Source organism: Phasianus colchicus, chromosome 24 (assembly GCF_987193195.1).
Source record: "Phasianus colchicus chromosome 24, bPhaCol1.hap1.1, whole genome shotgun sequence".
Classification (NCBI taxonomy): domain Eukaryota; kingdom Metazoa; phylum Chordata; class Aves; order Galliformes; family Phasianidae; genus Phasianus; species Phasianus colchicus.
In genome coordinates, this window is record NC_143459.1 from 4,481,098 (window position 1) to 4,503,175 (window position 22,078).

The following is a 22,078-nucleotide window of genomic DNA, read 5'->3' on the forward strand; positions in this document are numbered from 1 at the left end:
TGATGTGGCCTTGGGGGATCCTGATGGTCAGTATGGACAATGAAGCACTGAGGAAAACCTCATTTTAACTCTACTTCCGACTTCGTCTAGAGAGAAAACTGCACAGACGGGTACGCAGTTGCAATTTGTTCCCTGCTGTGCGACTGGTTTGACGCTATGGATTTATTTAAGAGGAGCTGGGCTCCGTGTCCGCACTCCCCCACCGCCCCACACGCCGCTTCCCTCACGTTAGGGCCGGGCCCAGCGCAGCAGCCCACTGCGCATGCGTAGCACCCCGTTCCCATCAACCCCCGCGGCGGGCGCGGCCTTCCCGTCGTGCCGCGCGCGGCCGGAAGCGGAAGTGAGTGCGCTGGTAATCATGGTGCCGCTGGGGTGGGGAAGGAGGTGCCGCCGCTACCGGGAGCTCGGTGAGCGCGGTCGGAGCGAGACGGGGTGGCCCCTAGGGCTTGTGTGCGGGGTTGGGGTGGGCCCTGACGGCGGGTGGCAGCGGAGCTGGATGGACTAAGGCATCGCTAAGCTAGGGGATGGGAGGAAAGGCCTGCTTCGGCCCGTAGGGTGCGGGCTGCGGCGCGGTGCCGACGCCTGGGAGTGTTGCGGGGGTCTTTGAGCTCTGGGAGGAGTTGTGTGGAGAACGGAGGTGTGCGGAGAACGGGGGTGTGCCCGCACCTGAAATGAGGCTCGAACGGGCCGGCCCTGTCTGAGCCTCCGCCTTCCCGTCCCTCTGTTGCAGATGGGTTGTTACGGTCCCGCTTCAGGATACCGCAGTGAGCGGCGGTGAGCCATGGGGGAAAACAGTCCCGAAGGCAACGTTATCTACTATGAAGTGGACGATGACGAATTAACCCAAGATGACAATATGATGAGGTTTGCTGATAAAAACGGACTGGTTTCTTCATCGTCCGGGACAGTCTATGACAGGACAACTGTTCTCATAGAGCAAGACAGCGTGCTGGAAGATGATGAGGATGAAGGACAATGTGGTGATCACTTGCCTTTTTTACCGGAGGGTCATGAAGAAGGATTTCATTTAATAGCAGATCATGAAGGAATGTCCCAGGGTTATGTGCAACATATTATTTCTCCAGATCAGATTCACCTAACAATAAATCCTGGTTCAACTCCTATGCCAAGAAACATTGAAGGCGCAACACTCACTTTGCAGTCTGAATGCCCAGAAACCAAGCTTAAAGAAGTAAGTAGTTAAATATATTTTTAAATTTGTGCTTGTCGTGCTTAGTATTCATCTGATGACCTCAGATGCTTTGAAAAATACGGTGACTAAAAGTGTGTGCCAGGAGGCAGGCAGCAGCTTTTCCTGTTCTTAAGGGTCACCACATAGCTGGTTCTTATGAGTGATTCCATCAACCCACTGTTACTGTTAGCAGTAGTAGTGCTTTGTGCAGGGAGGAATAGCTGTGTTCTACGGTCCTTTGGTGTGTCAGCAGTATAGCTGTGAATGTCTTCAGTTTCTAATCTCATATCTTGTTGTTTTCTTGTGAAGCAGCAGGAAGTGCTTTTTGACATCTGCAAGCTAGAGGAGAATATGGCAACAGATAAACATTTATAGTAATCCGGTTTCTGTTAGTACCAGCGGTGTAGTATTAGTTCTGCTGTTGTATTGTTTGGATAATTATTTTCTGAGTTCAGCTAAAAAGAGCGTGAGCTCTGTTATTCTGTGGTGAACCACATTCCTGAGAAAAGTGCATCTAAATTGCAGGTTAAGATCTACCCTCGCAGAATTAGCTAAAATATGAAGCTTAAGATGCCAAACTTAAAATTCCTTTTTAGCTTTATTGTGTCACTCCCAGGGAAACTGAGAAGAAAGCAAGAGAAACCTCAGAGTACCATCTGCTGTCTTAAAAGCTTAAGTTAGCTTACGTGTTAAAATGGAGGCTGCTTCTAATTCTGTTTCTCTGATGAATTCTACCTGCATGCAAAGTGGTGATGGCTTGTAGGTTTGTTACTTCTTAGGTGCAAGGCAAAGTGGATTCAAATGCTGACATATTTCTAACAACTTCGCCCTACTTTCTTGGCCCTGCTGAGTTAAACTCTTACTGGTGCCTTAGCGAGTATCAGTGGCAGTAGTATCAGCTGCTCGTGTAACTGATATTCAGTGCGAGTGAGAACTGTAGAAATGAGCCCTTGCTTAGGAAGGAAGCTCGGTTTGAATGCTGTGAATAATTTAAATTAGCAGGCAGCCTTGATTGTCACTCACTCAGCAACAAGGATACGGGGCTGTAGGAGGTCAGCTTTGCAATCAGTTGTGAAACTTCTGGAGCAAGGTTTGTGCAATGGACCCGTTCAAAGGATGCTGTTTGTTCAAATATTATTCACGCTAGTAGCAGCTGCATCCTCCCTTAGCTGCTAAAATGTTTAATTTTGGTATGTCAGTCATGCCAGTATTTTCCTTTCTTTTAGTAGAACAATCAGCTTGCAGTCTGCAGTGTGTGAGAACAGTTGTGTACTAGTTACATTGGTGTTGATGGCTTTACACATGCTGTTAAACTGATATATTTTTCTATGCTGCCTTTTAAAAAAACGCTTGTAAAACCTGGAACTGCCTGATTCAGTTCTTTGTCTGAATTTATTTCCCATCCCTTGGCTTAATTTTCAAGGTGAGAGGGGAGGAATTGCCCTATAATTTGAATGCAGTGGAATTGAGTGTAGAGCAAACAGCTCATTTCCTTTTTTTTCAAGGATTTCAGATGCTTGGAAAGTTTTTGGAGGAGGAAAAAGTAACTTTAAAATCTCTGAATGCTTGGGTCAGCTCTCAGTGCTACCAGTTCAATCCTTTGGCATTTCCAAAACATCTGAGGAGGTCCTAATAATGAAGATGAATGTTTTAAAGTCTCATACTTTCAGGTCAACCTTAGACATCTGTGAAGGAAAGTTTTACTCTCCTTTAAGTCCCTTTAACTTCCTTGTGTTGTCATAAACTTCTCTCGCTGTAATTGTCTGCATGAGAATAAATGCAATTGCAGTCTTCTATTTCAGTTCCATTGTAGTTTTAATCAGTGGTGGTAGACAAAATGTAAACCTAAGTGGAAAATCCTAAACTGAAGACAATGTAAAGGCAAACCGAGCAATTGAAGTGGCCTTTGGTTCAGCTTTTGTGAGTCGTTGTTGATGATTGGACAATTAGTTCTTACTTCTGGGGTAAATATTTAATGAAGACTTCTAGCTTCCCTCTGGTGTGTGAGGAGCATATTATCTTCTGCAAAAAATCTGATGTGATACAGCCACAGCCTTTGTCTTCAAAGCAGCTTGTTCCTGTACACGTTGTACCCAACCATCCCTGGCTTTTCCTGTAGCTGCCCTGTTTCTGTTGTGTTCCTTGCACATGACAGTGGCCCTGAGTACTTGCTGCTCTGTCTGCCAGTCTTTCATGGTCGGTATCTACATCATTTCATGTGTATAATATTTGTGATGTGCTGAATTTCCTAAGTTGAAAAGAGAATTAAGAGCTTTGCTGTTGTATGAGGAGTTTTATTTATTTGTAACAGTATTGCTTCTGTCTCCAGCATCCTTCTAAATCTGCAAAATAACAATTTAGTCTTTGAAGAAAAGGAGGAGCTCTACAAGGCCTTCCAACTGAACATGTCATTGCCATCTTCCTTTAAATGGGTATATGGCAGCTGGGACCAAATCATTACTGTGTAATAAATATTCTTTTCCTTTCACTTTCTGCTTAACTGTAACCACAAAGGACTCTTCACCTAATAGTTTCTAGGTAGCTCATGTCTCTGTCAACTCCCTTTTATTACGGGAAGCACAGTGGAAAACGCCCTATAATGCAGCATGTAAAACTGATTACCAGCTGCCTTAAATTTCTAAAGGGTAAGAATTGACTTCCAAACTGATATAAATTGTAGTGAATCTGAAGATCTCTGGTGGACATTTTCTTCTGAGAAAATGTGCTTTCTGACCTTGTGTCTGTATTTTACAAGTCTGTACTTTTCCTTCTGTTTTGGTAGACTCAACACACAACCAAATTTATCAATTATCTTTTAACTGTATTGTTATGCTCATATATTTGTTGGTAACTATTAGTGTAATATATATGTTCCAGATCCCGTTAATTATCCTTGTGGCACTGTATTACATTAGCTTACATGAACACAGGTCAGGGGATCCCATGTTATTGTGTTTTCAGCCCCCAAGCTGTGGTAATTAAAGAGTTTCAAGTTTTCTGATGGATGTATACATAAAGCAACAAGAGATGAGCAGTTGTTAAGACCCATAGATGTTACATGCTGGTTATCTATAGGTTCATCTATCTCTACTGTGGTAGCAAACTACAACTCAGTGTTTTTTTTTGTCAGTTAGTTTTAAATTTTCTTTTTGTCTGAAGCGTTTGCTAAGCAGTAATGCTGTGTACTGTGAGGTAGGTGTTGAGTGCCTTGGTAAAGAGGAAGATTGCTGACCATGACCTGCTAGATTATCTTTCTGTCTACTTGTTAGAATACTAAATCTGATGGTTTTTGCTCCTCTGTTGTGACTTTGCATCACCTTTCTAAGGATTTCAAAATCAACATCTTCTGAAATGCTTCTGCTTCTTGCCTGTCAAGCATCACGTTCTCTCCTGAGCTGTATAATTACTTTTAGGTGTTAAGGATTCTCAGCTGAAACAGTCAAATGAAAGCCGTCAGCCTGATAATTAATGTTGGAGGGAGATTACTCAAGCATATCAAGGCCTACTCCTTTTCCTTCACAAGAGAGAATGAGATTTAATTAAGTGTTATGACTTGCACGCTGGAAGTTTCCTGACGTGGTCTCTTCCTGCCTGTTGCAGAAGATGGGAAGGCTGTCAAATCTAATTCATATGGAACTGTTTCCTGGTGATCTAGATGGCTGTGAAATCTGTGGCACCTGTGATATGAAGCACCCTGTTTAATTCAATATACTTCAGGCATGTGCTGTTTGAGTGAACACAGGAGAACACAGCACGGCGAAGGCTGCTTTTGAGATAAAATTAAGTAGCACTATAGGAGATTTAAAACAATTGTACATTCCTTCAGCCTGTTAATTCAGCACTCAGGCTGGTTTTTTTGAGGGTCAGCTTGTGAAAGTACATCCTTCCTTGTCTTCCTCCTCTGTAAGTAGCTCTGCTATAAGCAGTGGAGGTGCTCTGGATGGGAATAGTGAGTTGGTTTGATGTAATCTTGGGGATCCTTTCCAACTTTTGATTTCTAGCTATATATGTATGGAATTATTTTTTTTTCCCCTTTTCCTTTTCAATTATTTTCAATTTTCTATTCTGTAAGGTCAGCCTTCTTTCCAGTGCATGCCACTCTTCACATGGTACAGCAGATCTATTAAATAGTCTGATAATTAAACTGTTTGTTATTTTTTCTTTCCTCTGACATCAGAATCCATCATACTGTCTCTGGATTCCAGAAATGATTAAAACTAAATTATGCAACGTTTATATCCCATAGGTTAAGAGATACCAGTGCACTTTTGAGGGCTGTCCACGAACCTATAGCACTGCTGGAAACCTGCGCACTCACCAAAAGACACATCGTGGGGAATACACTTTTGTCTGCAATCAAGAAGGCTGTGGCAAAGCCTTTCTTACCTCTTACAGCCTCAAAATCCATGTTCGAGTGCACACTAAGGAGAAGCCGTTTGAATGTGATGTGCAGGGCTGTGAAAAGGCATTCAATACACTGTACAGGTAGGAATTCTCTGCATATTTCTCTTGGAGAAATGTGGGAAATGGGTACCAAGATGGCATAGATGTCCAGGATGACAGAAGTTGTAATAATGTACTTAGCTTATTTATTTTATGGTAGTTTTGAAGATGGTGCACAGACATGAGGAATTCTCAGATTCTACGAGGACTTCAGAAGTGATATCAATTACATACATTAAGCATTTGATCCTGTCTTGTACATTGAAGTGGATGGCTTGCCTTGGGGAGAGGCTGGCTTGTGTGACAAACCATACGAGGGATTTGTTTTTAACTCATTTTAGGTTGAAAGCACATCAGAGACTTCACACAGGGAAAACATTTAACTGTGAATCAGAAGGCTGCAGTAAATACTTCACAACACACAGTGACCTGAGGAAGCACATTCGAACACATACAGGAGAAAAGCCATTTCGGTAAGTTACTAGATGGCAATTTTTACTGCTCTGGAACTTCTGTAATGGATTGCCTGTGCCAAAAGAGAACTATTGCTGTCATTAATGAAAACTTATTTTTGTACCAAAAGACAGCTATTGCTGCCGCTAATGAGAACTTGTTTAAATAAAATGAAGGAGGCTAGCATTTGAGCATGTTTGTTCTGGAACTTTCTCAGATGTCTGTAAAAGTGGACGAAATAACTCTCTTCAAATGACCAGAATCATCAAGTTAGAATATTCTTTTTTAGACAGAAACATATTCCAAGATAAACATGTTTGTGAAACGCATTGCTGCTTCTCTGTTGAGATGCAGTATTTATTCCACAACAGCTCACCAAACCCTCAAATGAGGAATTTGTGTTTGAAATTTAAAGTCACAGTCAGAATCCTGCCTGCATAGCATGCTTAGCAGCAGTTGGGAGATGTAAATGACTAGCAGAGATTAGTATCAGGCCAGCCCTTTGGAGTCCTGTGACTATTGCAGAGCATAACAAGAAGTGGTAACACGCCTGTGAAAGAATCTTGATGCTGATTCTTCCCTCATCTTTCATTCAGGTGTGAACATGACGGCTGTGGAAAGGCTTTTGCTGCAAGCCATCACCTCAAAACACATGTTAGGACACATACTGGTGAGTCCGGGGCATTTGGTTTTGCTTTAATTGAGTCTATTTAGTTTGTACTAACTCTTAGGATCCTAATATGTGTTTATACTTGCATATAAAATAATCTAGCAAGGACATTTAATTAGATGTTTTACCTATCAGGCAAGGTAATCATGTGTTTTTTACCCTTGCATGTAATTCATAAAAACAAAAATTCTTTCATAGCAGCCCTGGCACAATTGCTTTTATTCTTTAAGTTACACAATACATTCAGGATTGCTAAACACAGCTATTTAAATAGATAAAACTCAGTGGATCTGCTGTGAATCATTTGTTTCCTAGATATCTCTAGGAATATATCTTTCAACCTGTGTTGAGCAAACTGGTAACGTGCAAACATAGGTGGGCAGTCAAAAATTCAGCTTGTATTTCAGATGAGAACAAAGAAACAGAACCATGGAGAAAAGTCACCTCCATGTATGCCTCACAGGTCTTGAATTTCATCAGCATGTTTCACAAATGTGTCAGTAATGATGCATACGAGTTAAATACTGTGTTCATGTATCAATTCACTTGATAAAATGGGAGCTTTTGTTTGCAAGGCTCTTTCCAAGAATGTTGAGTGTATGAAGTGGCATTATAGTGACTCTCAAATCTATTCATACAAGTTCCAACGTGCCAGGTAATAATTACTCACTGTTTTCCAGAGTATCATTAAGACCATTTGTGGGATGGGACCCAGCCTTTTGAATAGGGCACTGTGGTGGCAGGTTAAGGAACTGTTTCTTAGCTGCTACTGCTGCTGGCTTGGCTGTAAGTAGCAATTTGTATAGAGGGAAAGGTACCCCTTTCTCTTATCAGTATGTGCACTAGTGCAGAAAGACTTTGAAATACCTGACCTATGTTAAGTTTTTGCCTTTTATACTAACTGAAGTTGTGTTTTGGAGAAAAACGTGCTTCTATGTATATAATACTATTATTATCCTACGTTGTTTAAAAATATGTCTCATATAAGTTTGTCATGTGTGTTTTCATGCTGCCTGTAGGGGAGAAGCCCTTCTTCTGTCCCAGCAATGGCTGCGAGAAGACTTTTAGTACACAGTATAGTCTCAAGAGTCACATGAAAGGCCATGAGAAAGGACATACCTACAATGCACTTCCCAATAACAATGTGTCTGAGGTTAGTAGTAGTCTGTAGGCAATTCTATACATGGTCATGCTGTCTCCTGTAAACTCTTTGTTTCAGTCAGCACTGTGTAAATAAATGTTTGAAGTAAAACAAAGGCTGACTATGAATGACTGGAATTTTTGTTTTCCACAGGCTGCTTTGCTCGTGCTCATTTAAAATTCTTTGTTGCTTAATGTTTTGGAAAGCAACCTGTCCCTTTTTAAAAAGATTTAACTCAATTTCTTTTCTTCTTTACAGGATACAAGCCACTCGCTTTGTCTGAGTGATTTAAGCCTCATATCAACAGATTCAGAGCTGCGGGAGAACTCTAATCTAGTGAGTTATTGTCTCTGAATTGCTTCGCTTGTAATTTGAGTTGAGTGGTTTTTTCCCCTAACAATGTGCTTGACCTGTTGACTGGAATACAGTAGATGAGATACGTATGACTGGTGGTTGCTTCTGTTTCAATTAGTCCAGCCTGCAGCATGCTTTCCTTTAAGCTATCATTCTGCTACTAGGAGAGATGTACTCTGCCACAGAATAATTGATTAGAATTGCTTTAGGTGTACTAAATACTGCCTTGTTGGTGTGCTTTGTTGCAGTTTGCAGGAGGCTGCCTCTTGACAAGTGTGTGTGTTTCCTACACACTCTGCTCAGTCTGTCAATCTGACATTATTGTGTCCATTTTGGGATGTTGGAACAATATATGTAATTTGGACTCTGGGTGAAGTTGTATTAGCATATATCAATTTCCCTTCCCGTGATCAGTGCTGTTCTTTCTTTTAATAGCTAGGGGACTGTTTTTTTCTCAAGAAAAAGAAAGCCAACAACAACATTCTAGCATTAACTTCTCAATATAAAACCAAAATTGGATTGGTTAGAAGGAACAGGGTTGAAGTGAAGAGTATATGCAAATGATGTATTGCGTTAATACCTAGCGTAAGTCAGAGGTGCAGCTATGATAAGTTTTCCTCTGTAGGATTAGAGCAGACTGAGCAGTAAATCAAGGAGGTAAGCAGTTGATACGTTGTCCAGCATGTTTCATTTGCCTGGGTGGGGAGTTTTGGACGTGTCCAGACTAAGCATGACAAGTTCACCTCTCAAAGAGACCAGACAGGAATACAGAGAAGCAAATATTCAGGCAAGCTTTTGGTTTTGTACAGCTGTGTAAGGTCTTCATTAAATCTGCTACCGAGAGAAACCTTATTTGGGGCAGAACTAGTATTATGTATTTAGACTTTTAGGATATTTTCCATAGCCTTTTCTGTTTAAATTTGGGTTTTAGGTATTAGTTGGATCACTTCTATAGAATAATTTGTTGTATTAAGTGGCACAGTCACTTAATTAGGTTATCAAAGAGTAGCTTTCAGGTGCCCTTTAAATAGATTACATCTTTTTGCAAGTACATCAGTGAATAAAGCTGTAAGTGCTTGAAGAGCCTGTTCAGGAAGTAATTGCACTTTATTGGCTCTTTTAACTCAGAGCTGATGTAAATGACTCCAAAGTCTAGCAGCAGAATAACCGAGTGAAAGAGAGAGACTTTCTTCTAAAATACGTAGTGATTAAATCATACCATTTTTTAAAAGCTCACCGTATGATTTTACAGTAATTATATTCTTTTCTTATTGGTAACTGGTGACGGAGGTTAAATGTTACATGGAGGAAAATTAAATAGTGATAAGACCGTGTCCATACTGTGTACTTCAATAGGGAAGCAGCATGTAGGTTTTTAATATATTTTATTGCTTCGGTAATGTGAGTGTCAGTAGTGCATAGTCCAGATAATTATCTAAGCAAGCTATTTTGTTTCTGCTCCAGAAGAGGTTTTGCAGACATACCAAACTAGTGTCTTTTTGTATTTCTAGCCAAGTGTTACAAGAAGCAATGTTTAAACAAAGTAGTGATGCAGAAGAATATATTTTCCTTTAAAAGGACTTGCTTATTTTTGTAAGGATTTGCTCATCGTGTTATCGTGGTAAATTTGATTGTGGACAATAAAAACTAAATGTCATTTTACGTTTTATGAATGTATGACACGAAATATGCTCTGTTTCCTGAAGTTGCCTGGTTAATTGAGCAGAGGTTTCTGATGTTGATATGTTGCCTGACTGGGATTTGTGCTATTTATGGAGACTCAAGATATAACGTCTTCCTCTTTTCTTTTTATTTGCCAGACACATGGACAAGATCTTAGCACAATCTCACCAGCAAGCATCTTTGAGTCTATGTTTCAGAGCACAGATCACACCACAAATCAGGAAGACTCTAAGCAGACAGGTACAAATTGTATCTGCAATATTTTAAAGAAGTTTTTTGACAGCTTTCCCTCTCTGCACGCATATGCTTGGTTCAGCAACTCAAACTGAAGTCTGCTGCCCTACATAAGTTTAAATAGCAAACAGACAACTTCAGCTTCCACACTGCAGTGCTTTGGTGTTGAAATACATTCACAGATGGCGAAACACTTGTGCAGTGGCAGGGGAACGAGCTGTGTATTTACAGCATGCCCTTGTTCAGTCCCAACACTGATGCTCTTGGATGTCTCATATAAATATCTTCTTTGAACTTTCTCTCTTGATGTAGCTGCACGAACGTGCTGATGGAAAAGGCTTTTTAGAGAGAGCTAATGGGGCCAAACAGTTTGTGTGTAGCATTCAGTGTTACTAGCTTCCTGAATTTGGACCTGCTTTTAGATTTCACTGTTTAGTACTATATGTTCTTGAACACTAGTCTGAAGACATGAAAAATGCCAGTGCTTTACTTAGCAAAAACCTGTTAGCTGGCTGTTAACTATATTGAGAGAGTTGTTTATTCAGGTATGATGAGAACTGACGTATGTATACTTTTTCTTTGTTTCCTTTGACAGCTGCCTTGATTGAAGCTTTTAATGGTCACGCAGACTCAGTCACTGCTGTTCCGCCTTCTGCAGGAGATTCAGCATCGCTGTCACTTCCACTTGTACTGCAACTTGGCATCTCTGAGCCTTCACATTCAGCACTACAAGCCTCAGCAGCACCTGCTGCTCCCTCCTCCATAGGAACCAGCTCACAGCAAGCTGCATTTGGAAATCCTGCAACTGTTTTACAATCCCCAGAAGTGCCTGTTCCTCACAGCACACAGTTTGCAGCCAGTCACCAAGACTTCCTGCAGCACACTCAGACACCACCGCAGCCCATTGTACAAGGACTTTCAGTGGTTGCTGGGGCACCTGCCCCAACAGCATCAAGTGCCACTGAGCCCCTGCCAGCTGTAGTTCAGACTGTGCCTGTTGGTGCGAACTCTGTTCTGACTAGCAATCCAACCATAACAATTACTCCTTCTCAGAGCACCGCTATTCTGCAGTCCAGCATCGTCATGGGAGAGCAGAACTTGCAATGGATATTAAATGGTGCCACTGGTTCTCCACAAAGCCAAGAACAAATGGTTAGTATACTCAGCGTAGTTTTGAAACAGCTTGCACCATCCCTGTTCCTCTTAGAGTGAATGAATGGCTGCAAATAGTATGAGCAAGCATGACAGCTTCTTAACGATTCATTAAATCAGTTGTCAAAAGCTGTGTTGACAGGCATGTAGTGCAGAGGGAGACAACTCATCATCTTCAGGACTACTGAAATAATATGCTTAGTTTTGGAATAGCCAGGACCAAATAAAACATTAATTAATTTAATGTTTTCCTATGTATTCTCTTTGGAGTATCTGCTTCTTTTGCATGCAGATATTTAGAGCTTGAACAACAGAAATTTGTTGGGAATTGACTCTCACTCTTTCTTATTCTTTTTTTTTCCTTTAAGCCACAAGTTCCAAAAGTAGTAGAAAAGGTCTTTTTTACCACTGCATTACCAGTAGCTGGCAACACAGGTAAGTATGTTTGATTCAAAAAAAAAAAACCTTTTTTTCTTTCTGTTTGCCTATAATAGTATTAGCTTAACCAGGATGTGTGGTGATTTTAATTGCTTCCACAAGCAGTCTGCCTGTCAGAAAGGTGACATAGTGTTCTGTGTGAAAAAAATTTAGACCAGACTTCTAAAATCTGGGCTCAGCCTGTTCAGGTTGGCCGTTAGCAGAGAGTACCTGTCTGTATTTTTTTCTTGTTTACTTTCTTCTGAGGGTATTCATTATGTTTGAAAAAGTAATAAGTAGTCTCTCCTTTGAGGTGTCTAACGATGATTTGTTTCTCCCGTGGTGAGATTATGCTGTTTAGTTACGTGTGTTTTAACTTTGTTTCACCTTCAGGAAACCCTGTTCAGCAGATTGGTCTCAGTGTTCCTGTCATTATTATAAAGCAGGAGGAAGCCTGCCAGTGTCAGTGTGCCTGCCGAGACTCTGCCAAGGACAAAGTCACCATTAAGAAGGAGAATTCCTCACCTGAACCGAAGGCTTCGGAGCAGCCAGCTCCCCAGCTGCAGCCTCAGACCTTTCCTTCCTCTTCCTCTTCCCCTTCTCCCTCACGTGGGCAGAGCAGTCAAATAGTTAACCCTTCAGACTTACAGACTGAAACATTAAGTGCCATGGATGTATCGGACTTCCTGTCCCTCCAAAGTCCTGAGACCCCATCTAATATAATTCCAATCGAAGCACTACTGCAGGGTGAGGAAGACATTGGTCTGAATAGCAACTTCTCTAAATGAAGATGTTCTGGATTTTCTTTTGCACCTGGAGGGTAAAACCTTCCTCTTAGAAGCAGAAACTGAAGGATCGATTCTTTTTCCTTCCTCTTTGGAAGTTTTGTGGCTTATTTCTGCTTCACAGATGTCATCTTAGTCACGTCCCAGGTACATCCATCTTTAAGAATCTATCTAAAAATAGAAAAGGCAAAAAAAAAAAAAAGCTAAGTTATATATGAACTGTTTTGGCTGCACTGTCTGTCACTTTTGCTTGTCATATGTGAACACGGAAGTTAAGGTTACTCGTGTGCAAAAAGATTTTTAAAAGAAAAGGGGGGTTAGTTTGTCTCCAATTGCACATCACTTACATTTGGGCTTAAGGTACTGGCAGCGAGTGAGTCTTTGTTACAACTCCTTGGGTCTATGATTTTTCTTTTGTCTCTTATGTCTGATACTAACCATGCACTATAAGGGGAGCCCAGGACAGGAATTTGCTGTAGCAAAAAATGGTTTTGTTGTAGTAGAAGGTGATTTATCTGCAATTTTATTGGAACGCGATTGTCACGTCACTGAGCTGGGAGTTGATGCCTGGGTTTGCATTGTACTGTGGCTATTACTGAAGCCTACAGAAGAGTCTGGGGAGCTTATTGCAAGAGAGCATGAGGTACTTGTGCTCCTTATAGATCATTTAATTTAACTAGGACTTAAAATGTGGTGGCAGATGTATGGAAACACTATAGGAGCCCCCGCTCACTCAGACTCGAGAGTCTGTTTGCCTGTCTTTGAAGGATGCAGTGAGTTCCAGGTATTGTCAGATTGGTGCCTGCTGCTCTTCTGATTCATTTGGCTCTCTTCAGAAACGAGTCATCCTCTTAAACGAGCCCTCCAATCGATTAATCAGGAGCATGGTGCCTTTGCTGATTGCTCTCATCTTTTGTCAAGAAGAACTCTAGGAAAATTTTCAGAACGATTTCATGTAAGTTCAGTTTGGGTTCAGTGAGTTTCTCCTTCAGCTGCCCAGAAATGCTTCCTCTTTTCTGTTAAGCTATATAGTTTCTGCCTGAATCTGCCTCCAACCTAATGCAATGCCAGCTTTTTGTGCACGGGGCTATTTCTTGACTAAAAAAATGTTACACGACATAGTAGTTTTTCATATCAAACTATATTCTAACCTACTCAGGGTAAATAAAACACAAACCCCCCCTTCCACCAAAAAGCCTGTAATGTTGCAATAAATGCAGTCTCATTCTAAATGGTTTATTTATGCTGCATTATTTTAAAAGATGTAATTTTATAGTATTTTATCCATCTTTCTGGCTTTGGCTGTCAGTCTTTTGTGCTAAAGGAAAGAATATTAAATAGTCTTTATTCAGTTTACAGTGTTGTCATTAGTGAGATACAAAGATAACGACTATAAGCCAATTAAGTGGACTGTCTCTGTGCACTAAATTTAGGAATGCAAACTCCTAGTGGATAGAGATCTTTCACTCTTCTTTGCTCCTATCTGATCATAGCCGCTGTCTGCACCTGTGGGGGGGAGTGATATGAATGCAGCCAGATCTCCCCAAGATAACCTGATGATTTTGAAGGCTTTTTAACTCTCTTGTGATGTTCCCTGTGCAGCCTTACCACACCACTGTCAGTTTTAGCTGAGACGGTGGCTTAAGCTATCTCACTGTCTTGCAAATGCACTGCCATGGCACAGCTGGAAATGGGCTGAAAGGAACTGGCTTTTCACCTCTGTGTCAACTTGCTTCCAGTTGTTAAATGCAGAAGGGTAAAACAAGGGTTGTCCATCCAGGTGAGCGAGGAGAGACTCTGGAAAGTGCTGTGTCACTCTGCTAGGACAGAACATTCTTGCTGATTGCAGTGATGAGTTTGGAGGCATCACCTGAACTGGAAACACGCTACTGATGTTTCCTGTCTGGGAGTGCTGGCTCACACTGCAGGGCTATGCAGTCTATTACAATGGGGATGTGGGTCCTGCAGCAATAAGGTTTGCATCCATGAAACATGGATTAACAAAGCACCTGATGTTTTGTTCTTGTAATGGCAATCCCTCGAGGACAGTGTGGTGGTGTGGTCCCCTTTGTTTTTCTTTTCCCCATAGTAACATTTTGTGATGCAGTCTGGTTGTGTGGCAGCAAGAACTGCTTTCAGCACAGAAGAAACAGCCTCAAGTCTGCATGAGTGGAACTGTTTCCCCTTGAGTGAGTCTCCTTGCCCCTTTCCTTGGCATAGTGTGGCACTGGTGCATGAGGGTGGGTGGATGTAATTGTGTGTGTGTGTGTGCACGTGAGAGTTTGCTAATGCAGGAGCACATAGATTCCCCTTGAGGTGTGGGGTTTTCTCTGATGGGGACAAGATGTGCCCTGAAATGTGACAGCTGAGAGGTTTAGCAACCTTTTCTGAGCCTTTCCATCCTTCAGGGAAGCATTTTTTCCTTTCTAGTCTGGCTACTTGTGACTTAGTTCACATAAAACATGCTTGTGATTAGGCCAGGTAGCATCTTCAGAAACTCCCTTGTGGTAGAAATGAGTGAAAAAACATCTGCCAAAGGCTTTGAAATTAGAAGTTAGTTTGGAGGTGTGGTGATTAGCAGCAGCAAGATGCTGCATACATCCTTTCTGAGTGGAGATAAGAGGTTAACCCCTCTGCTGCTTTCTCTTCACAGCTACTGTTTCATATTGGTGTTTTAGAAAAGCAATGCGTTCCAGGTTTATACTGACTTTTAGGTGTGTTGGGTTTGCAGTTTTCCTCTTTATATGCGTGTCAGACAGGTGTTGATTTAGATGAAATTAATTAAAGCTTGTAATAAGGGAAGAAGAGTGTGATTCTGAGTGCACGGGCTGTGAGCTGTGCATCCCAGCTGTTGTGTTGTACAATACTTGCTTTTGTTCTTTCGCTGTTGGTCTGTTTTCTACACGCTGTGTATCTGATATGTTTCACATTTGCATCATCCCCAGTGCTGTGTGATCAAACGTTGTGCTGCTGGGTGGTTGTGAACATGCTTGGAAGGGAGGAGGTGTGTGAGCAGCTGGCATGAGAGGGCAGTCAATCACAGCAAAGCCCGGTGATTCCTTGGTGCCAGGGAGCTTATCATAGGATCGTTTGAGTTGGAAGAGCCTCTTAAAGGCCATCTAGTCCAATCCCCTTGCAATGAATGGACATCTACAGCTCCATCAGGTGCTCAGAGCCCGGTCCAGCCTGACCTTGAATGTCTCCAGGGGTGGGACATCCCCCTCCTCTCTGGGCAATCTGTGCCAGTGCCTCAGCACCCTTATTGTAAAAACAAAACACTTTTTTTATAGCCCCCCCTTTAAATATTGGAAGGCTGATATCAGGTCTCCCTGGAGCCTTCTCTCCTCCAGGCACGGCCACAGCTCTCAGCCTGTCATTGCAGGGCGGTGTTCCATCCTTCAGATCATTTTTTTGTGGCCCTTCTCTGGATGTGCTCCAACAGGTCTGTGTCTCTCCTGTACTGGGGGCTCCATGTCTGGGCACAGCACTCAGGGTGAGGTCTCACCAATGCAGAGCAGAGCCAGCAGGGCAAGGGAGGTGTGATCCTGCCCCCATGTTGCTTTGAATGCAGTCCAGGATACAGCTGGCTCTCTGGGCCGTGAGGGCACAGTGTTGGCTCATATCCTTTACCCCCAAGCCCTTTTCAGCAGTTTGGTGTCATCTGCAAACTGCTGAGAGTGCACACCACCCCACTGTCAGTGGCACTGATGAAGATGTTTAAGAGCATCGACCCCAGTACTGACCCCTGAGGGGCAGCACTTGTTGCCCCAGCTTTTAGCATTTTCATAATGTTTTTATTAAAAAGTGTGGAGCTTCTGTCACTGTAGATCTGACAAGATGTAGGATTTCCTGCTAGTGTGCTGGAGCCTCTGAGAGCAGTGTGTCCTCCCTCTGTAAAACCTGTATTTCATGAATTCCTTGAATTATCATCAGTCAGAGAGCACAACTGCTCTAGGTCCACCTGTGTTAAAGGATTTGCTGTTTTGTGGCTTGTGGGGATTTATTGGTTACTTACGTTTTCTGTATGAGTGCAGAAGCTGAAATATGTAGAATGGGTCTGGTTACCAACATCGGCCAAGCAGTGACCCAAGCAAGCAGACTTGGCATGCAGTTGAAGGCTGTGGAAGTTGCTTTTCATGCTTCTAGTTGGTAGAGGAATGGAAAATCAGCACTCTTGAAATGCTGGTACTGAATTACATAGAACAAAGTACGAATTGGGCACTTCTGTAATGCTGACTGTGTCCAGAAAGACTAGTTCGCAGAACCTCATACTGGTATCTAAAATGCACTTTAGGTTATTTTATCTTTAACCCAATTGCTGCAATTTCTTTTGTATATACTTTCACAAAGTTTATTTTCGCTCTGAGTAAAAGTTAACAGGGGTGTGCAAAGATGAGCACTTAACTCGGTGCAATACTTGTAGCTAAAGATCATTGTCCCATGTGGTCAGTCTGTCTGTGTCTGTCTAATTGAATATATATAATAACTACTAGCTCAGTGACATATAGCCCTACCCTGTCTATATCCAAGAGAAATTATGCATCGTTAGCAAATGTCCGATCTATGCAAATATTTCACTGAGAGCACTGTGCTTTAGCAGGCCTTTTCTCTCACGCTTTCTGGTGAGCTGCTTGTCACTTCTGTTGGAAATCAGTACTTTCTTCCAGCCACGATCCTGGCTTTGTCCTTTCTCCTCCCTCCTCCTGTCCCAGGAGTGTGAACAGAAGTGACAAGCTGTTCCAAAACAGGCATGTTGCACCTTTAAAATTTGTCTTTGCCAGATCATTTTGATGTCATGTTATCTGCCTTACTGCGGAAGGTGGCACTTCTCTGTCATCTGAGATATCGTGTTTGCAACTGCAGCAACATTGTTAAACTGTTTACAGTACTCTTCCCACGACGACTATAATTAAGACACTGAGAATGAACTAATGATTGGCGTGCTGGTTGTGGAACTGCTGGGGGGAAATTAGTTGGGCAGTAATTGACCTTGAAGTTGATTAGAGATGAAAAGCTGTTCCTGATGGGTCGGGGTTGGAAGCACAGGTGGTAACTGGAGCAAGGGGAAGCCAGGGCTGTGCTGCAGCTTGGTGCCATGCTCCTCGTGTTGCTGGCTGGCTGTGCGACCTCAGGCACGTCGCTCAGCTCTCCAGGCCTCAGTTTCCTCCCTGTAAAAAGGAGGATGTTGAAACCTGTCTTTGTAAAAATGAGATCGGTGTGACGAGTCCTTTGCATCAGCGATCTGAGCTAGGTGGGCAGAAATGTGAGAGTCAATTTGGACTGTAAGGCAAAAAGGAAGAAAAAAAAAAAAAAAAGCATGTCTTTAATAAACCCTGCAAATTTCTGGTTGCATAGTTTTTAATTGGTATACTATTTTCTCCTTAGCGTATTTTGGAAACAATGTCAAGTTTTTATAAATGTTACCTGTAGCTGATCCTCATGGACAGGGCTGAACTTTTAACTTTTTTGCGTCTTGTCTTGATATATATCTCATGTTCTAGGAGTTGGAATCTGTGTCTGCACTGAGAAATGCAAATTAAACTGGATATTTATGTAGTAGTGTACATAGTCTAAGTGTGTGTGTTCTTGGAACTAGTTTAAAAATCCCACACCATGCTTTTAGTGGTGTGCAAGCTGGCCAAAATTTGGTTCATTATGCAGTGTACACTTTCTCAAATAAATGCCATTTCTACTTTTTCTTACAAGAAATTTTTTTCATACGATCTTTTTCAGCAAAATCAAAGGTATGTTTCTGCAGTACCGTAGTTACAGTAGCTGGTATTTCTTGCTGTGTCGCTTTGTGTCCTTCCACTTGCTTCTAGAACCGGAGCTGTGTCTGACCCTTGTTGTGGAGAGTGGCAGTGGTTGTGTTTCACACCAACTAGCATCAATAGGGCAGGCAGGGATGTGTGAACCTCAGGCCTGGTCAGTTACCCACGTCAGCTTCGGCATTGATATCTGCATAACAGCCAACCCGGGACGTCCAGGAGAACATAGGCTGTCTAGTGATTGCTTTTGTTTTGTTTGACACGTGTGGGGAGCTGGGCAATGATCTTGGAGATGATAAAATAAAAGAAAACCCCAGTTTTTTCAAGAATGTGTTTATGGTATTAAAGGAATTTATTTAACTATGAAACACGGGAACAAATGTGCTTACATTGAGCAATGTGAAGATGTTAGTTACAGGTACAGTACTTCCAAAGGAAGAGCATCTCCAAAACCCCCCAAAAAAGAGTAAATATGAATTTGTATTTTTTGAAGAATGTAAAATGTGAAATAATGGTGTTTGCTTAATTGCTCATTTTGTATGAAGTTAATATTGTACTTTGAAATATCGACAAAGAAGTGGAAATTAACTTTTTTTGGAATTGAAAGCAATATTAATACTAATGGAATCCTAATTAAATGCTTATTTAAACACTGTGTTACAATAGTCTTTACTCAGGGTCCTGACAAACTATTTGGGAGATAAGCATCAGCATCGTTCCTTCTACCACACGTCAGCACTTTCTAAGTTCGAAATCAGTTTATTTTTCAACTTTTGCTTTTTAATATAACACCACAGGGCTTTTTATTCGCTCCATTCCCCTGGAGCTCTCACCTTCCTCCTAGAATGGAATGAGCGCAATAGAAACGCCTGCCCCTCCCCCAGCTTATTACAATGGCGGCCGGAAGTGCAGCGCGGCGCCTCCCTCTGGCGGCCGGAAGTGCAGCGCGGCGCCTCCCTCTGGCGGCCGGAAGTGCAGCGCGACACCTCCTTCCGGCGGCCGGAAGCGGAAGTGGCTCTCACATGCTGAGAGTGCAGCGAGCGGCGCTGGCGGGGTTGGTTCGGGCCGCGGAGGGTCCGCCGGGCCCTGGCCACGCACGCAGCTCCTGCTTGCTGCCTCTCCCCGGCAGCGCAGCCCGGCCGGAGCCGCGAGGTGTGGGGAAAGGACGCGGTGGGGGCTGATGAGCGGCGGGAGGCCGGGCCTGGGGGAGATGGGAGGCGGGAGATCCCCGGGGTGGGAGGCTCGAAGCGCGGAGGCCGCCGATGAGAGCCCCGCGCGGGTTCGGTTGAGGCTCCGGACTGAGCCGGCGGTGTCCGCAGGCTGGAGGGAGGCGGTGGCAGCCGCCGTCGGTGCCCTGCAGGAGGGCGGGCTGGTGGCCGTGCCCACGGACACGGTGTACGGCGTGGCCTGCCTGGCCCAGGACTCCCGCGCCGTGCGGAGCATCTACAGCCTGAAGGGGCGGAACGGGACGAAGCCGCTGGCCATCTGCCTCGGGGACGTGGAGAACATCTACAGGTGAGCTTCCTCGGGGGGCTGTGGCCGCATGCAGCCTAGCATGTGGGCTCTGTGTGCTCCCACCAGCTTGTGGGACCCGTGGGGTAGGGCTTATGCAGCTGGCTGCCCCTCTCTTGCTCTGTAGGTACTGCCACGTGAATGTGCCAGATGAACTGCTGCAGGACTTGCTCCCGGGACCTGTGACTCTGGTCTTAAAGCGATCAGAAGAACTAAATAAAGACTTGAACCCTTTTACATCGGTAGGTCTTTGCCACGGCATGCATCTTAGTGTTTATTATGGTTGATATGCTGTTGTGATGTTTCTGCTGTAGTAGCTTTAATTCCGATTCGTAGTTAACAGTGATTATTTTTCTTGTTATTGCTTGTGTGGCAAGTGTTGGTGTATTAATTCTCTGAAATGTCAGCTTTCGGTCAAGGGCTTTAGGCAAAGCAAGATTTAAAAGGTCTGTGGTTACTGCATGTAAAACATGCTCTCTTCTTCCTTGTAGTTGGTTGGTGTTCGCATTCCAAACCACCCTTTTATTAGGGAGCTGGCACGAGCTTGCCCTGGACCATTGGCTTTAACAAGTGCTAACGTCAGCAGTCAGGCGAGCACGCTGACGGTTTCGGTAAGGCTGCTTTTGCTACTAAGTGAGATTTTTGTGGCAGGTTGTCAGAGCCCGAGGCATTCATAATTGGAAGCCGGCGTTAGTAGTAAAACAAGGATTTCTCTGCTTGTTTATTTCCTTGTTTATTTAAATGTCAGTCTGTTGTTAAAACAGCCTGCAGATCTGTATTGTGGGGTAAGTGTGGTTGTAAGGTCTGTGATCCTCACCTTAAAAAGTGTGAAAGGTGGGGCTTAAAAGTAATATTTACATGCTTATACTTCCTTTTGAAGTGAGTGCCAAAGCTGAAAGAGAAGAAATTGCTATAGGAGGGTTGGATGTGGAATGAGAATACTGCTATCTGTACAGCTCCTTGCAGCTTGAGAACGAGCTCATGGAGATGTCTTCTTGCTAAGCTGTAGACCCTGGTGGGGATATAGTTGAGCATGGTACCAAAAGTACACTTTTTTGTACCAAAAGCATTGCTAATTTTTGTGTATGTGTTCTTAAATAAACAGTGCTGCTACCATACAGTTTTGGAGCTGAGAAGCGTTGTAGTTTTTCTATAGATGTAAGGTAAATCTGTTCTCAGATGTCAAACTGGGATGTGTTTGTGACAGAGAAAAGAGAGTGACAGTAAAGAGGCCGTCTTCCTGACAACAGACTGTTCAACAGGATTGGTTGGAACGTGGTCACAAACCACCTTCAGGATTGTTAGCCAGATCTCTTATTTCTCCAGGAATTCCAAGACCTTTGGCCTCAGTTGTCCTTAGTTGTTGATGGAGGCCCAATAGGGGACGTCCAGAGCCCTGAATGTCGTTTGGGGTCAACTGTGGTTGACTTATCTGTGTCGGGGAAATTCACCATCATTCGTCCTGGCTGGTAAGCACTCTTTGCTATATATACATGGGCAATGCTTTTTATTTAAATGAAATGAAGCTTTCAAGTTATGGTGGGTCCTATTTTATTTGTTTCCTGCTACTGGTTAAACCTTCAGATTAAAGTCATTTAACTCAATTACCAGCATACTCAGAACTCCTGAAGGAGCATTCCAAATGCTGAGCCCAGGAGACTCCTTTCTAGAAGCTTCTACACAAAACATCCTTGTTTCTGCACTTCATGCTCTCCTTAATTCAAAATGACTGTGTTTTTTAGCTGGTTGCTCTTTCACAAAAAAAAAAAAAAAAATGCAATTTAATCGTTGGAAAAACTTTTTTTCTGACAGTTGTGTTTCATTCCCCCCCCCCCCAGTGCACTGACATCTACAGTTGATATCCTGAGGCAGAAGTATGGCTTGATCCCAGAATCATCTTAAGACTTCGGACTCTGAGGCTCTACAGAGCTGGTAAAGCTGGACACTATGTGCCTGTGCATTCAGCAGACGGTATTAATGACCTTGTTTAATGAGGTTGATGAGTTGTGTCAGGTCAGTAAACAAAGGTAATGAGAGTAACAGTTGATGGGTGTCTGTTAATTAGTGTTACCTCTACCGAATCCTGAGAAACTATTTATGCTAAACTCTTTATGCTGCTGTACAATTTCCAAATACCTGTTTTAGTAATGTGATCTAAAATAAAATAATTTGAGTATTAGACTGTTTTCAGGATGGCATGATGTCACTGATCCTCCCTGCCCATAAAACTCGTTCCCTGTGTCTGTTTATTGCATCACTTACAAAGCTCAGGTA

At 42.9% G+C, this 22,078-nt stretch overlaps 2 protein-coding genes across 4 annotated transcripts; both read left to right on the top strand.

The window, feature by feature from the left end:
- The first annotated feature begins 248 nt into the window (after positions 1-248).
- Positions 249-13,877, top strand: MTF1 (metal regulatory transcription factor 1). Of its 2 annotated transcripts, none has more exons than XM_090124314.1 (11): positions 249-340; positions 731-1,192; positions 5,439-5,677; positions 5,977-6,108; positions 6,685-6,758; positions 7,778-7,911; positions 8,158-8,235; positions 10,074-10,176; positions 10,766-11,322; positions 11,691-11,757; positions 12,133-13,877. In XM_090124314.1, exons 2-11 carry the CDS (start codon positions 782-784, stop codon positions 12,525-12,527), a joined length of 2,190 nt encoding a protein of 729 aa, XP_089980440.1. In that variant the 5' UTR covers positions 249-340; positions 731-781; the 3' UTR covers positions 12,528-13,877. The 2 variants fall into 2 exon arrangements, with proteins under 2 accessions (XP_089980440.1, XP_031450762.2); XM_031594902.2 differs by having other exon boundaries at positions 288-407.
- A 5,420-nt stretch (positions 13,878-19,297) lies between these two features.
- On the top strand, positions 19,298-21,983 carry YRDC (yrdC N6-threonylcarbamoyltransferase domain containing). 2 transcript variants are annotated; one of them, XM_031594672.2, is made up of 6 exons: positions 19,298-19,444; positions 19,612-19,807; positions 19,932-20,046; positions 20,296-20,415; positions 21,131-21,273; positions 21,643-21,983. In XM_031594672.2, the coding sequence occupies exons 1-6, from the start codon at positions 19,315-19,317 to the stop codon at positions 21,704-21,706; spliced, it is 768 nt and encodes a 255-aa protein (XP_031450532.1). In that variant the 5' UTR covers positions 19,298-19,314; the 3' UTR covers positions 21,707-21,983. The 2 variants fall into 2 exon arrangements, with proteins under 2 accessions (XP_031450532.1, XP_031450531.2); XM_031594671.2 differs by having other exon boundaries at positions 19,338-19,807.
- Positions 21,984-22,078: the final 95 nt, after the last annotated feature.

What these genes read in the sequence shown, in the direction of transcription:
- MTF1 (XM_090124314.1), top strand. Translation starts at nt 782, where the DNA reads ATGGGGGAAAACAGTCCCGAAGGCAACGTTATCTACTATGAAGTGGAC. An exon ending in CAGAAACCAAGCTTAAAGAA is followed by an intron (nt 1,193 to 5,438) that starts GTAAGTAGTTAA and finishes TATATCCCATAG; the next exon opens with GTTAAGAGATACCAGTGCAC. An exon ending in ACATGTTAGGACACATACTG is followed by an intron (nt 6,759 to 7,777) that starts GTGAGTCCGGGG and finishes TGCTGCCTGTAG; the next exon opens with GGGAGAAGCCCTTCTTCTGT.
- YRDC (XM_031594671.2), top strand. Translation starts at nt 19,473, where the DNA reads ATGAGCGGCGGGAGGCCGGGCCTGGGGGAGATGGGAGGCGGGAGATCC. An exon ending in GACGTGGAGAACATCTACAG is followed by an intron (nt 19,808 to 19,931) that starts GTGAGCTTCCTC and finishes CTTGCTCTGTAG; the next exon opens with GTACTGCCACGTGAATGTGC. An exon ending in ACTTGAACCCTTTTACATCG is followed by an intron (nt 20,047 to 20,295) that starts GTAGGTCTTTGC and finishes TCTTCCTTGTAG; the next exon opens with TTGGTTGGTGTTCGCATTCC.